The sequence below is a fragment of the Nanorana parkeri genome, unplaced genomic scaffold (genome assembly GCF_000935625.1).
Source record: "Nanorana parkeri isolate BGI_ZX_2015 unplaced genomic scaffold, ASM93562v1 scaffold761, whole genome shotgun sequence".
Lineage (NCBI taxonomy): Eukaryota > Metazoa > Chordata > Amphibia > Anura > Dicroglossidae > Nanorana > Nanorana parkeri.
The window spans coordinates 613,268-626,732 of NW_017307029.1; the positions used below are offsets into that span (position 1 = coordinate 613,268).

At 46.3% G+C, this 13,465-nt stretch overlaps 1 protein-coding gene across 1 annotated transcript in view; it reads right to left on the bottom strand.

Annotated features, from left to right (window-relative positions):
* Positions 1–13,465, bottom strand: part of LOC108793588 (putative homeodomain transcription factor 1) — a 103,335-nt gene that overhangs the window by 32,090 nt on the left and 57,780 nt on the right. Inside the window, exons 6-8 of the mRNA XM_018564578.1 lie at positions 6,073–6,345; positions 1,484–1,615; positions 1,305–1,391 (exon numbers count right to left, since the gene is read on the bottom strand). Of these exons, the coding sequence (XP_018420080.1) occupies positions 1,305–1,391; positions 1,484–1,615; positions 6,073–6,345 (492 nt within the window). The remainder of the gene's footprint in view (positions 1–1,304; positions 1,392–1,483; positions 1,616–6,072; positions 6,346–13,465) is intronic.

The window sequence follows — 13,465 nt, forward strand, 5'->3', positions numbered from 1 at the left end:
CGTCGACCGACACCCCACCCCCAATCCAGTCCCAAATCTAGTGTGAAGGAGGAAGGGAGGAGACAGAGAGGAGCCTCCCTGTCCCTCACTTGCTTGTCACTGCTGAGGCATCGAGATCGATGGCCTCACTGGGTTTTGTTTCTCTTTTTTTGATTGGACAGCTTGGACCAATGGCGCTTTGCCATTGGTCCAAGCTATCAACAAAGCTCACGCCTCTAACAAAGAGTAGAGGCTGTGAAAGCGCTCCGTCCATGACAGGTTACACAGCGGGGAGGATTTCCCTGCTCTGTAAGCTGTAACAAGCCACTCTGAATGGAGAAAAAGCTGTCAGCTTCAGACTTGAAGCGGACAGCTTTTCCCTCCATAATAGTAGGTGAGTACTCACCTGCCTCCACTGACCGCACGTCCCGGGTACTAATTCTCTTTGTCAACTATACCTGACTTAGCTTTGAAAATGAAGATAAACCTGTGCTATAGAGTACATGGAAGGAATGAGGATGATCAAGTGGTATCATCCTCAAAGTGTCAGATTTATCATTCTGCTGTGGCTGACAAGACAAACAAACAATCCATGTGATATTGGCAGCCACATGACAAGGATGCTGCTACTACATGCTGCGGGCTGCTACTTTTTCACAAGCTTTTGATTAGAAGTTTTATTTCTGCTACTGGTACTACCTTTGCTAATGCCTCTGACATCATTAATTGGAGGCAACAGTGGCCCTGCGCCTTTCTGATAATGAGATATATATTCTCCCTCACTGCCTAACTGAATAAACCTGAATGGACTTTGTGAAACTGACAAGCCCATATTCATCAGGCTACAATGTTAATTAAAGTACACCAAATAGTGGCTAAAGCAAGCTAAAATGACATATGGTAATATTGACAGAGAAGTCACTTTAGCATACCTTAAGCACACTTTAAGTGCTGCTTTAGTGGCGATTTGGCAAAATAATTAGGACAAATTAACGAAATCCAAAATAATGAAAGCTGAGCGTAGTTAAAAACGTGTACAAGCCTTTGCAATCAATCTGCAGTCATAATTTCAGGGATCCCAACCTGAAAGAAGCACTTTCAGGGAGGTGTCCCTCTCATTTCAGGGAGGTGCCCTCTTCCCCCCCCCCCCCCCATCCACGGAGGGCGGGATAGGGGGGGCTGGGAGAGAGCACCCCCTGAAATGATGGCAGATAGCACAGGAAGCAATAGCTTCTTTGCTATCTGCAGGCTTTTTTTTTTTTTTTTAGAGGACATTTAAGAGACTCTGTATTCCAAAACTATGAACTGAAGAGGCCAGTACCTACCTGTGTACAACAAATGAAGGCAAAAGAGAGCGTTAATAAATAGACTGATGACACAATAACATCAACTGATCTCTGGGGTCCTCTTCTCTGGAAACAGAAAAAATGAACATTAGGGGAATATGCATGTAGGAAGAAAACAATATAGGAGAGGACATGACTAATGCAACTTGTCAGTTCACCTTCAGATAGGACCGGAGCGATAGCCACATCTTAATGTTCTGCACCTTCTTCAGCCTGAAGTGAGGGATCTCAGACTTCAGTGCTTTTCTAGCGGAGGTCAGGGGTCTGAAAAGCTTGGCTATCAGAAACCTCTGCAGGAGCAGACAAAGACACAGTGATGTTGATAGTAAGGATCTATAGCTGCAGAAAGCAGCAGTATATAGATGGACGGAAAATAATACAGGTTATTCACAAAGTAATTTCTCACTGGAATTGAACATAACAGATTATCACAACAAGTATCGGATACAGCCACACACACTACAGCCAGCCAACACCCAAGTAAAGCATATCTAAACCCAAAACCAAAAATTTACTACATTGCAGCATAGCAATCCTTAATTCTGGTGGCTGTATTAGTTTTCTTTTTTTGGCCTGGTTTTCCTTTGCTTTCACTTGGTGATCCAGCCAGTTACATACTTCCTGTCTCACCAGGGATGCGGGAGGTCTCACTCTGTGCCCGGGTTGGTCCTCTCTCTCCCCCTCTGCCTGACACCACCCCTAGATCCCTCCCCCCTCCCTCCCGGGGCCCTCAGGTGCAAAGCTGCCTGCATAGTGGATGGAGGAGCGAGGGAGTGTGCTGCTCGGACAAGCTTCGGTCCATCGGAGCAGGCTGATGCATAGAGCTGGGCAGGCTAGTGCCCAAAACTGCATCGGGCATAGCAGGCCAGGCCGCACATAATTAGGCTGATTCTGTGCGGCCTGACCCACACTGCTTCCTCAATGACCTCTCCCCCTCCCCAACAGGCGGAATGCGACCCTGGTAGTTACGCCAGTGGTAGGAACATTACCTAGATGCAGATGTACCTTTAGTAGTATGCATCTCTATCTGATTTATATTCATTAGGACTCTCATTCTAAGACTAAGGCCCATGGTCAATGATGTTGCTTTGTTCTGTGCAATGTGATCTTACCCCCTGCAGTCTCCTTAGAGACATAGCTTGCCCTTCTTATGTGTGATGTCATATTGTTAAATATTTCTATATTATTCAGAAGAAGTAGACATATTTCAATGGAGCACTTCAAGATAAGAACGCTTCTACTACCACTTACAAACATATTCTGGAGATGAGTTTGCTCATCAACAAAATATAAGTTCATGGAAATCATTTGGTGTGCAGAGGCTGCCTGCCCAATATTTAAATCCTTTATATTCACATTACTGCCAAACTTCTGGATGTTAACTATAAATTAAAACAAAAAGTCTCAGGTTTTAAGCAATACTATTGCACTTCCTTAAAGTAAAACTGAAGCCAAAAAAGAAAAATGGATTGTTGAATGCAGCTAATATAAATACTTGTATTTGGTGTCAACTTCTTGACACCAGCCGCAACCAGATTAGGAGATGGATGGGAAGTACTAGGAGACAATCAAGTGCTCTGCAGTGTACATGTGTTGACAAGGAAGAGAGAGCAAAGTGATGGCCTTATCAGTCTACTGCTGATCCTTCACTTTCTAATTGGAGGCTGGGGGGTGTAGGCTGGGGGACAGAGATGTGACCCAGCTTTGTTGCTTACGTGTAGCAGAGAGAAGCCAGGTCACCATGAGGCGGCACCCTCATCCATGCTGTTAAAAATGGATAAGGGAATGGACTAGTGTAAGGCCAGCTTGATTGCCAGGCCTGGGTGCACAAAAATCCTTTGGCAGATAAAACAGCTCCCACATATGTGTTTCAGCTGTTTGCCTGGATTTCCTCTTTAAGAGAAGCACGACGGTTATTTATTATGCTGGGCACACACCTTACAACCATCGCAAGACTTTTGTCTTGCGACGGTTGTAAGATAATTTAAAAAACGTACGATCTGCCTATCTTGCGATGATCTTGCGCCTCAGCGGGGCGGGCTTCCGATGACCACAGCGCTGAACGGGCAATGTGCGCTTGCGCACACCGGCCCGTGCGGCATTTATCTTACGAACATGCCACACACCTGCGGACAATCGTACGATTCTCGGTGGGTTTTCGAACATGTTCCTAAGATAAAAGTTGTGCGACTCTACCGTAGCAGAGGTCGTATGCCTTCCACACACCTTGCGATAATCGTACGATTGCGGGATTTCCCGCGTTTATCGTACGATTATCGCAAGGTGTGTGGGCACCATTATACTATCGTGAATCTCAGGAAGATATCTGTGGTAAAGGGATATGGAGAAGTAATCTAAAATGCTTTTTGTGCTGACTGGCAGTTTAAGTTTATGCACACAAAGTTTCTCGGGGATTAGTCAAAAGCTGAAGCAAGAACTGCCATGGGATTGTTCTTCATATTAACTCTTCAGCTGGGACACATGGGATTATTGGATTGTCATTGACAGGCATCAGTTCTCTACAACCGTTGGAATTTTTCATCCATGGAAAATCCCAATCTGATTATTTGTTCAGTTTGCAGCGTTTGCAGGCCTAATTTCAGTGCCAACTGGGGAATTATCATCACACTGTATACTTCTGTAGTTTTCCTTGGTTGCCTTATACACCTATAGTATGCTCAAGCGATTTGTCATCCTTGCTACAGTAATCTTTTTTCCATAGTGTATTTGAATATTTTTTTTCCTCAGCTCACCCTGGCTTTTAAAAGTCACTGTTCACTTGCATTATTAAAAGCCGGGCATGACATTTCTGTAGTGTCCTTTGTAACATTGTAAGCTCCGCACTTCACCATTCTCTGTGTGAGTCTGCTGAAACGGATAGATCACTCACCGGACCAAGCTCTAGTAATCATTTCTAGGCATATATCACTGTGTATTTAAGCCCAATTCTGTCTCAGAAGGCTGCTGAGAATTGTAAACACAATCATGATATGAGTAATACATTGAAATAAAAGAGTACATTTTGAAATAGAAGGTATGTCATCACCTTCACAAATCCATAACACAATCTTAGGATACTAGCTGAAGCCATGCAAATCATTCCTTAAAGAATTCCAGATAAAGAAAAAAAAAAACTAAAAACTAAAAAACGCCTGCAAGGGTTTAAGGAAACCTGGGGAAGCCTTAAAAAATAACTATGGGGTAACCTTTTTATCCCATAGTTCTCTTTAGGGTCACGGAAGAACATATTCTAACGTCCTCCCGTGACCCAAAGCTCAGTATAGCTTGCTATATATGGAGAGTGCCGCAGCTGGGACGGATCCCAACAACACTGTCGAGATCCAACCAGCTGGCTGATTGATAGTGGGCTCTGCCTATCTAGAGGCAGAGCCAGCTGTGACACGACCACTCGCCCCACCCTTGTGATGATGAGGATAGTGGTCCTTAAACCACCAGAGCAAATGGGAGAAGAGGCTGCGAGGACCGGTGTAGCAGCCTGAAAAAAACTGGCGGTAACAAGGATCGGGTAAGTAAAAACAGCTTTAATAGTGTCTCCTAAACAAAACAAGCACTTAAAGGAGAACTATGAGGTGCACTGACTGTGAGATCCACTGACCTGCATTTGACGGGAGGACGCCGAGGTGAATGCTACCTGCCATGAGACTGATGATCAAGTAAACAGCTTCATTTGAGACCCCTAGACAAAACCAGCACTTAACCTTTGCAGTATGGGAGTACTGAAAGGGTCAGTTATTTATTTGCCTGGAGTTCTTCCTTATACTTCTCTAGATAAATGTACACCCATGACGGCTTGTTTAGTACAGATAAACCCTAATTGTGTAGTCATTCATTCCCACTTACATACAACTAGTTTGGACTTCTTTGTCATCATCAGTGCTAGGTATAGAACAAATGGAAAAGAGCTTGGATCTGACCCAAACAGGATAGTTATTAAATTGGGCCAAAAGTGAAAAGCTATTCCTTTTAGTGGGAACAAATGACTCTATATAATTAGGTTTATCCTTTTTCTTTCATATGTGATGGCAGTTAAAGTGATCTCAATGCTTCCTAAATCATTCTGCATCCTCATCTCGATCACTGCGTGATGAACCCACCACTTTAGCTCAAATTCTATGGACAGGTTTGAATGCTTCCTAAATCATTTTAGCTCAAATTCTAAGGACAGGTTTTGAATCCGATTGGTGGCTGTGAGGAACTTTGTATTATTGCTCTGAAATATTAGGCATTCTGAATGTAACAAACAAAATGAAACCTAAAGCAGGTGTGTTCAGAAACACATTTCCTGCAAAGCAAAGGGGCTTCTCAGATCACCAGCAAAAGGCATTGGTGTACTACAGCTTAGCCTAGATGCATTGCCAGCATGGTTGTAAAGGGTGCCTACCTTGGAGTGAGCGGAGGCAACTGTTTGTTAAGCAGAATGGCAGCTAAGCTGCAATTTCCATTAAGATTTCCTTACCTAATTTGGGGATAAACAGAACAGAAAAAAAACAGAAAAAAAACTGAGAATCCATGGAGAAGACTTATCCACAATGCTGTGTTTTCTTCATATCATTTACAACATTTTTTTATGGAAAGTGTAAAAAAAATTATATATATATTATATTATATTGGTGGAGCTTCTAAGACAGCGGCCGCATCTAAACAGGACATTTCTAAACAGGACATTCTACAGCAAAGTAGATTGCTACAGATTGCAATCTAATATAGTGCAAGCATTGAAACCAACCTGCTTATATGTCCTCTCTGCTACACACATCAAGAAGAAAAACATCCATGTCAGGCAGCTTCGCAGCACCAGATTAATCGATGATAAAATCAATAGCAGAGGAGTTGGTGAGGCGCCACAGAAGACCGCTAAAATCTCCTTTCCAGTCAGTGAAAAGACCTGTTCCAGGTCCCTCTGATGACATAAGTGGAATAAGAAGGGGAAGACAGCCAGGGCCACAGTTACCGCATTTCCCAGCATCTGATAGCCCACGCCATGTTCATAAGATCTCACCTAGGTGGTACACAAAACAGAGAATGAGGTTTCTGGACAGAGAAAGTGTAAACAATGCTTCTTGGCTAAAATGTGTTATGATGGCCAGTGTTATATTGTCTGGCTCTTCTATAATATTTCACAAATCATGATTCCCAATATACAAGAGAACATTATTTACCTAAAACACATATTACCTAAGAGCTCCTTTACAACAAAAACAAAACAACTTGTATATATCCTTAGAAAATGGACCACACTAAATACATTTTTTATAACAACCAGAGGAAAGGAGAAGTCAGCATGCTGTCCAGCCTATCAGATTCCATCTGTCATTTTTCAAGTGCAAATGAGATTTGAAAGGAACACTTTCTTTTTGTTCTTTCCTTCAATTTTCATAAATACTTTAAATACATTTTAAAAAAACAGCTCTGCTTTTTCATGATATGACCGATGTGTGATTTATTAGTGTCTGTCAGTGGCACCGGCTGACCATATCACACCATGCGTGCAGCCAGATGGGGTTAACCTGGCAAACAAAACAAAGTGAATGCCTTGGACTTAAAAAGAACTCATGGAAAAATTGTTTAGAAAGATACACCCACCAGATCCTTGGGGTCACAGTGCTAAGAGGATTAGGTGAGTATAACTTTTTTTTGTTTTCCTCCCTAGATACAAATGAGCAGTTAACCATTGCAGGGGGGGTTACATTTTAGTTCTTCTTTAAATCACAAACTTTAATGGGAAATCATTTTGACACATTTATAAAGCTGGTCAGATGAGTGCTCGATTTTTTTGTTTTTTGGCTTATTTTAGATTATATGAATAATAATTTGAAGTTAGACGCATTCTAAATAATACAAATGGACTTTTGAGAACATTTTGCACTACTCTAAACATGGCATAGCCAATTATTTACAAATGAAGGCAGCTAGGTGAAGCAGCTAGTGATAGCATTTTTACCACATTTCAGATCAACCTTCTGTACACTAGGGGAGCCATCAGCTACATGTATTGTTTTATCTAAAAATCAGGACAGTTGGGGTTTTTTAGGCAGCCGACTGACAACTTGCACACCAAGAATTTTTTAGAAAAAATATTTTAATTGATTAAAAGGTAAGTAGAATTGATAAAATTGACAACATGATTCCCCTGTAAGCTCATTCCACATTAGTTACATTCATTCATATACAGATGACATTCATTCATATACAGATGACATTCATTCATATACATTGGCCTTCCATATCTGCTGGTTTACCCATGAGAGCGGCCTAGAACATATAAGGGAAGACACTCGTGGTGGTGACTGGGACAAGATCATTCTCCAAAGAGAAACCCAGTGGATATACAGATTACGGGCTACTCAATCACCTGGACTCAATGAAAACCTAAGCTTTAGACCTTTTTTATGACATATACTCGAAAAAATCCTTATACATAGGGCCTAAGAAGGCGCCTGATGTGGGCACTTCACCAACAAACATCTATTTAAAAAAAACATGAGCATAAATAACAAACAAAAACACATAACAGTTACCCAACCTGATAGGTATTAATTTAGTTAATCACCTTATCCAACAAATGGACCTAGGCTCCACAAATTGGGTTTTTGTTATCAGTCCTGCATGGTGTGCCCCTGCCATTTCGATGCTCTCCTTTCTATTATATTTTTGCCTTACCATCTTTTTCACCAAGTCTTACCATTTTCGGATGGCACTACTTTTTATATATATATTTTTCCTACACCGATGAGGGATTCTTTCCCCGCTGGATCCGCTGACTTATGGGCTGTGGCCCACTGCGAGAATTGCTCTCCATCTTCAGGCTAGAGGATTGCACTCCTTGCACTGGGCCGCTGTCGTCGGTCGATCCGGTCATGTGAGTTAACCAAAACATACATGCTTATAGATGTAATTATAATTATTTTCTTTACACATGGGCAGTGGTGCACTTCTCGCAGTGGTTCCCATCTCCGGATGGGACCCGCTGCCTGGACTGCGCCACGGCCCATGAAAATCTAGGGCGGAAAATGCATAGATTAGGGAGTTTTTTCTCTGCTGAGTCGGGTGTTTTTGGGGGGCTGCGGTGCACTCCGAACAGTGGTCTCCATCTATTACTGGTGGACTCCACTGTTCGGACTGCACCGCTCTCATGGGTAAACCAGCAGATATGGAAGGCCATGTCTGCATGGATGTATCTATGTGCTCTTATTCAACAGATACTTTGTACAGTATCTATTTCACTCCTTATGGGAGTTCATGGTCTGTGGTCCTTGGCGGACTCCATACAGCAGTTCCTACTCCCTTTCTTGAGGGGATCCGTTGACTGGACTTCGCGGAGACCCACTGACATGGCGTGCGGGAAATGTTCCCTCCTTCTTTCCCGCACCTTGGTGTATTTCAGTGATCTTTCCCACACATATTCCTGCTATAGTTTCCACAATATAGTTTCCACTTTATAACAACTAATAATAGATCCAATATAAAAATGTCTACCATGTACTGTTTCCTTTGCTAATCTATTAATTTCGCTCCATTGTGTAGAATAATCTATGGACTAAATCAAAACAAATACTATGAAAGTTTTACAAAATATACATCAATTGTAGATCATGAAATGTTTGATCCATATTTTCATATGCGACTAAAAAGCTATTAAATACAATTCATATACGCAAGCGCTGTTGGTGATGTATTAAGATGTATTATGTGTGCATCCCACGCTCCCCTGTCTCTCCTTTTTTTCATCTTTATTTCCTCTCTTATCTGGCTGTGCAGACATCTTCTCATTATTCTTTTCCTAGCTCTCTCTTCTTCAGTATACCTTATCATGCTTTCTTCTCCCCCTTCTTCTTCCCTTTCCTCATTATTTATCCTTTCTTTTTCCTCCCTATCCCTTACTATATCCTGATGGGGACCCCGGCCCTAGGGACTGGCAGAAAGGGTGCTGGCCTCCACAAACCAGAAACGATCCCATCATGTGTTCCACTGATTTTACCACCTTTCAGAGCGCCAGTATTTTCACCACGCTCCCTGGCGATTTGCACAGGGAGCTGTTCCTGGCTTGGATCAGGTGACGATGCGATGACGTCACCACGGGAGCGCCGTTATTAGCACCCACGCGAGCCCCCAGCGTCAGTGTACAGCCTGCAGGGCTGTATTAGCTGCTGGGGGCGCGATATCGAGAGAGAGAGAGAGGAACGGCTACCTTACGACACTGACCGTCAACTTTTTGTATCTACTCCCAATCTTTTGCGAGTAGTGGTATGTACTTATCTTAAGCACTATATCCAGCAAGGATGATAGGGTACAGTGGCTTGTTTCCACTGATACTCAGATTAGTTTTATGTTTTCCTTTGAGGCCCCAAGTGGTATCCTCTAACTTTCTGATTTGCTTCTCTAACAAGGTACCCCCGCCATCTCCCGATTGGGTATGCCTCTACTGGGGTCTGGGGCCTCCTTTCATTCTCTCTCCCTTCTTTCTCCCCTCCCTGCCATTTGCTTTTACTCTTCCACGGTCTGAGCCAGGGGGAACGACTGGGACGCACACAGACTCCATGGGTAGGTGATATATTGATATATTTATATACATATATCTACCTGTGTACCATACCACGAGACAAGTTCAAGTGGCTGTGTTTGAAGCTCAATTATGTTTATATCTTCTATATATTTTTCCTAAACTGTATAGACAACTTCCCTCTTCATCTCCTGAAGAAGCGCTATCTAGTGCGAAACGTTGAGTAAATCAAGCTCCTCCATCATCTTTCATTATATTAATCATGTTATGTATTCATGAATTTTTCAATCATGTTTTTTCAATCATGTTCCATTGCACAAGATTCTGATTGTCATCTGTATATGAATGAATGTAACTAATGTAGAGTGAGCATACAGGGGAATCATGTTGTCAATTTTATCAATTCTACTTACCTTTTAATCAATTAAAATATTTTTTCTAAAAAATTCTTGGTGTGCAAGTTGTCAGTCGGCTGCCTAAAAAACCCCAACTTTCCTGATTTTTCGATATACCATTTTCAGGGGTGTTGGCATCCTATGCCTTGATCCAGGTCATTTCCTTTTCAAATCAATTTACATGTATTGTTTTATTGCTGTCTGTGCCTTCCTGTCCTAGTGACCCCAGCAGAGGCGTCTCTAGAGTTTGCGAGGCCTTAGGCGAAACCTAAACATGAGGCCCCACTCAGGCCTGTGGGGTCTTACCAGGGCTCTGTGGGGTTTAACCAGGCTGGTGAGACCCCACAGAGTCCTGAAAAAATTAGGGCTCTGTAGGGTTTTACCAGGGCTCTGTGCGGTTTCACCAGTCTGGTTAGACCCCAAAGAGCCCTGGTTAAACTAGGGCTCTGTGGGGGTCTCACCAGTCTTGGTGAAACCCCACAGAGCCGTGGGGAGACCCTACAAAGCCCTGATTTAATCAGGGCTCTGTGGGGTCTCGCCAGAGCTCTGTGGGGTCTAACCAGCTTGGTTAGACCCCACAGAGCCCTGGTAAAATCCCAAAGAGCCCACCAGGGTAGGGTCCCAACATGGTTCTGTGGGGTTAAAAAAGGGCTGGTGAAACCCCACAGAGCCCTGGCGAGACCCCAAAGCGCCCTGGTGAGACCCCACACAGGCCCGGTTAAACCAGGGCTCTGTAGGGTCTCACCAGCACCAGGGCTCTGTAGGGTCTCATCACCAGCCTGGTTAGACCCCTCAGAGCCCTGGTGAGACCCCAAAGAGCCCTAGTGAGACTTCAAGAAGCTCCGCAGGGTCTCACCAGGACTCTGTAGGGTCCCACCAGCACCAGGGCTCTGTAAAGCTCTCTAAGGTCTCACCAGGGCTCTTTGGGGTCTCACTAGGGCATCAGGGCTCTGTGGAGCCTCACCAAGGTTCTGGGGAGTCTAACCAGCCTTGTTAGACCCACAGAGTCCCGGGCAGATCCCACAGAGCTCTGGTAAGACCCACAGAGCCCTGGTTAAACCTGTAGGGTCTCACCTGGGCTGTGTATGGTCTCACCAGCACCAGGGCTATGTGGGATCTCACCAGCCTGGTTAGACCCCACAGAGCCCGTGAGACCCCCAAAGAGCCCTGATTAAATCAGGGCTCTGCAGGGTCTCATCAGGGATCTGTCTGGTCTCACCAGGGCGAGATGGGGGTCTCACCAGCACTAGGGCTCTGTGGGGTCTCACCAGGGCTATGTGGGGTCTCACCAGCCTGGGGCCTCACCAGGGCTCTGTGGGGTCTCACCAGGGCTCTGTGGGGTCTCATCATGGCTCTATGGGGTCTCACCGGCCTGGTTAGACCCCTTCAGGGCCCTGGTGAGACCCCGCATAGCCCTGGTGCTGGTGAGACCCTACACAGCCCAGGTGAGTCCCTAATGGTTAAACCAGGGCACTGTGGGCTCTTACCAGGGCTCTGGCTGGTCTCACCAGGGCAAGATAGGGTCTAACCAGCACCAGGGCTCCGTAGGGTCTCACCGGTGCTCTGTGGGGTCTCAACCGCCTGGTTGGACCCCTTCAGGGCCCTGGTGAGAACCACACAAAGCCCTGGTTACACCAGGGCTCTGAGGGGGCCTCACCAGGGTAGCAGGGTTCTGTGGGGTCTCATCAGGGCCCTGTGGGGTCTAACCAGCCTTGTTAATCCTGCAGAGCCCTGGTGAGACCCCCTTTAATGCCCTGATGAGACCCCTTTAGTGCCCTGAGACCCCCTTAGTGCCCTGATGAGACCCCACAGAGCCCTGGTTGAACCAGGGCTAAAAGCAGGTTAAACCAGGGCTCTGTGGGGTCTCACCAGGGCGAGATAGGGTCTCAACAGCACCAGGGCTCCATAGGGTCTCACCTGTGCTCTGTGGGGTCTCACCAGCCTGGTTAGACCCCTTCAGGGCCCTGGTGAGACCCCACAGACTAGGGATCTGTGGGGTCTCACCAGGGCTCTGAGGGAGCCTCACCAGGGTAGCAGGGATCTGTGGGGTCTCACCAGGGCTCTGAGGGGGCCTCACCAGGGTAGCAGGGTTCTGTGGGGTCTCACCAGGGCTCTGAGGGGGCCTCACCAGGGTAGCAGGGTTCTGTGGGGTCTCACCAGGGCTCTGAGGGGGCCTCACCAGGGTAGCAGGGTTCTGTGGGGTCTCACCAGGGCTCTGAGGGGGCCTCACCAGGGTAGCAGGGTTCTGTGGGGTCTCACCAGGGCTCTGAGGGGGCCTCACCAGGGTAGCAGGGTTCTGTGGGGTCTCACCAGGGCTCTGAGGGGGCCTCACCAGGGTAGCAGGGTTCTGTGGGGCCTCACCAGGGTAGCAGGGTTCTGTGGGGTCTCATCAGGGTGAGATTCCAAAGAGCAGGGCTCTCCACAGGGCTCTCACCTGCTTTCCACAAGGCTCTCCAGGCTGACACTCCAGTACTGTGTGTGCTGTGCTGGCCGTGTCTTGTGGGCGTCTCCATCAGCTTCTGCAGTTAAACTCCACCCTCCCAGCCAGAGATCCTCGTGTGGTGGATGGGAGGGGTGAGGTCTCTTCTCATTGGCTGATGGGCGGAGCTCCGTGCAGAAGACCGAGCCGATGATCCGCACCAACGATCAGGTAACAGATGAGCTCTCAGCCCTGTCACTGTCAAACTGAGAGTCTCAGTTTGACAGCTACGGGGATGAGAGCTCACAACGCTACCTGGCTGCCGTTCTGACAGGGCAAACTAGGCGGCCGCGAGGCCCTCGGGAGCGCGAGGCCTAAGGCGACCGCCTAATTTGCCTAATTAAAGAGCCGCCTCTGGACCCCAGTCCATATTTTTTTCTCCTAGTGTCACAGGGGTGTCACTAAGGCGAATATTAAGAGTAAATTGTCCCAATGATGGCAGCAATGTCCGAATGTTGGCTGTACAGAAATCTGGTCCTGGGTCTTGGCTCCTCTGCTGCTGGGCCCCATAGCAGGTGAGGTGCTGTGAGAGGAGGAGCAGAGCAGAGCGGCAGACAGGAGCGAGCACGCACGACAGCGCGAGTGAGAGGCAAGGGACGGCGAGAGAGGCAAGGGGCCGTGAGAGGCGGCGGGACCGAAGCCCAGGGGGGACCTGAGCCCGGGGAGAGGCGGGATCTGAGGTCGGAGGAGGACGGCTGTCGGCGGGACCGGGGAGCTGCGGGACCAGAGAGGAGGGACCAGAGGT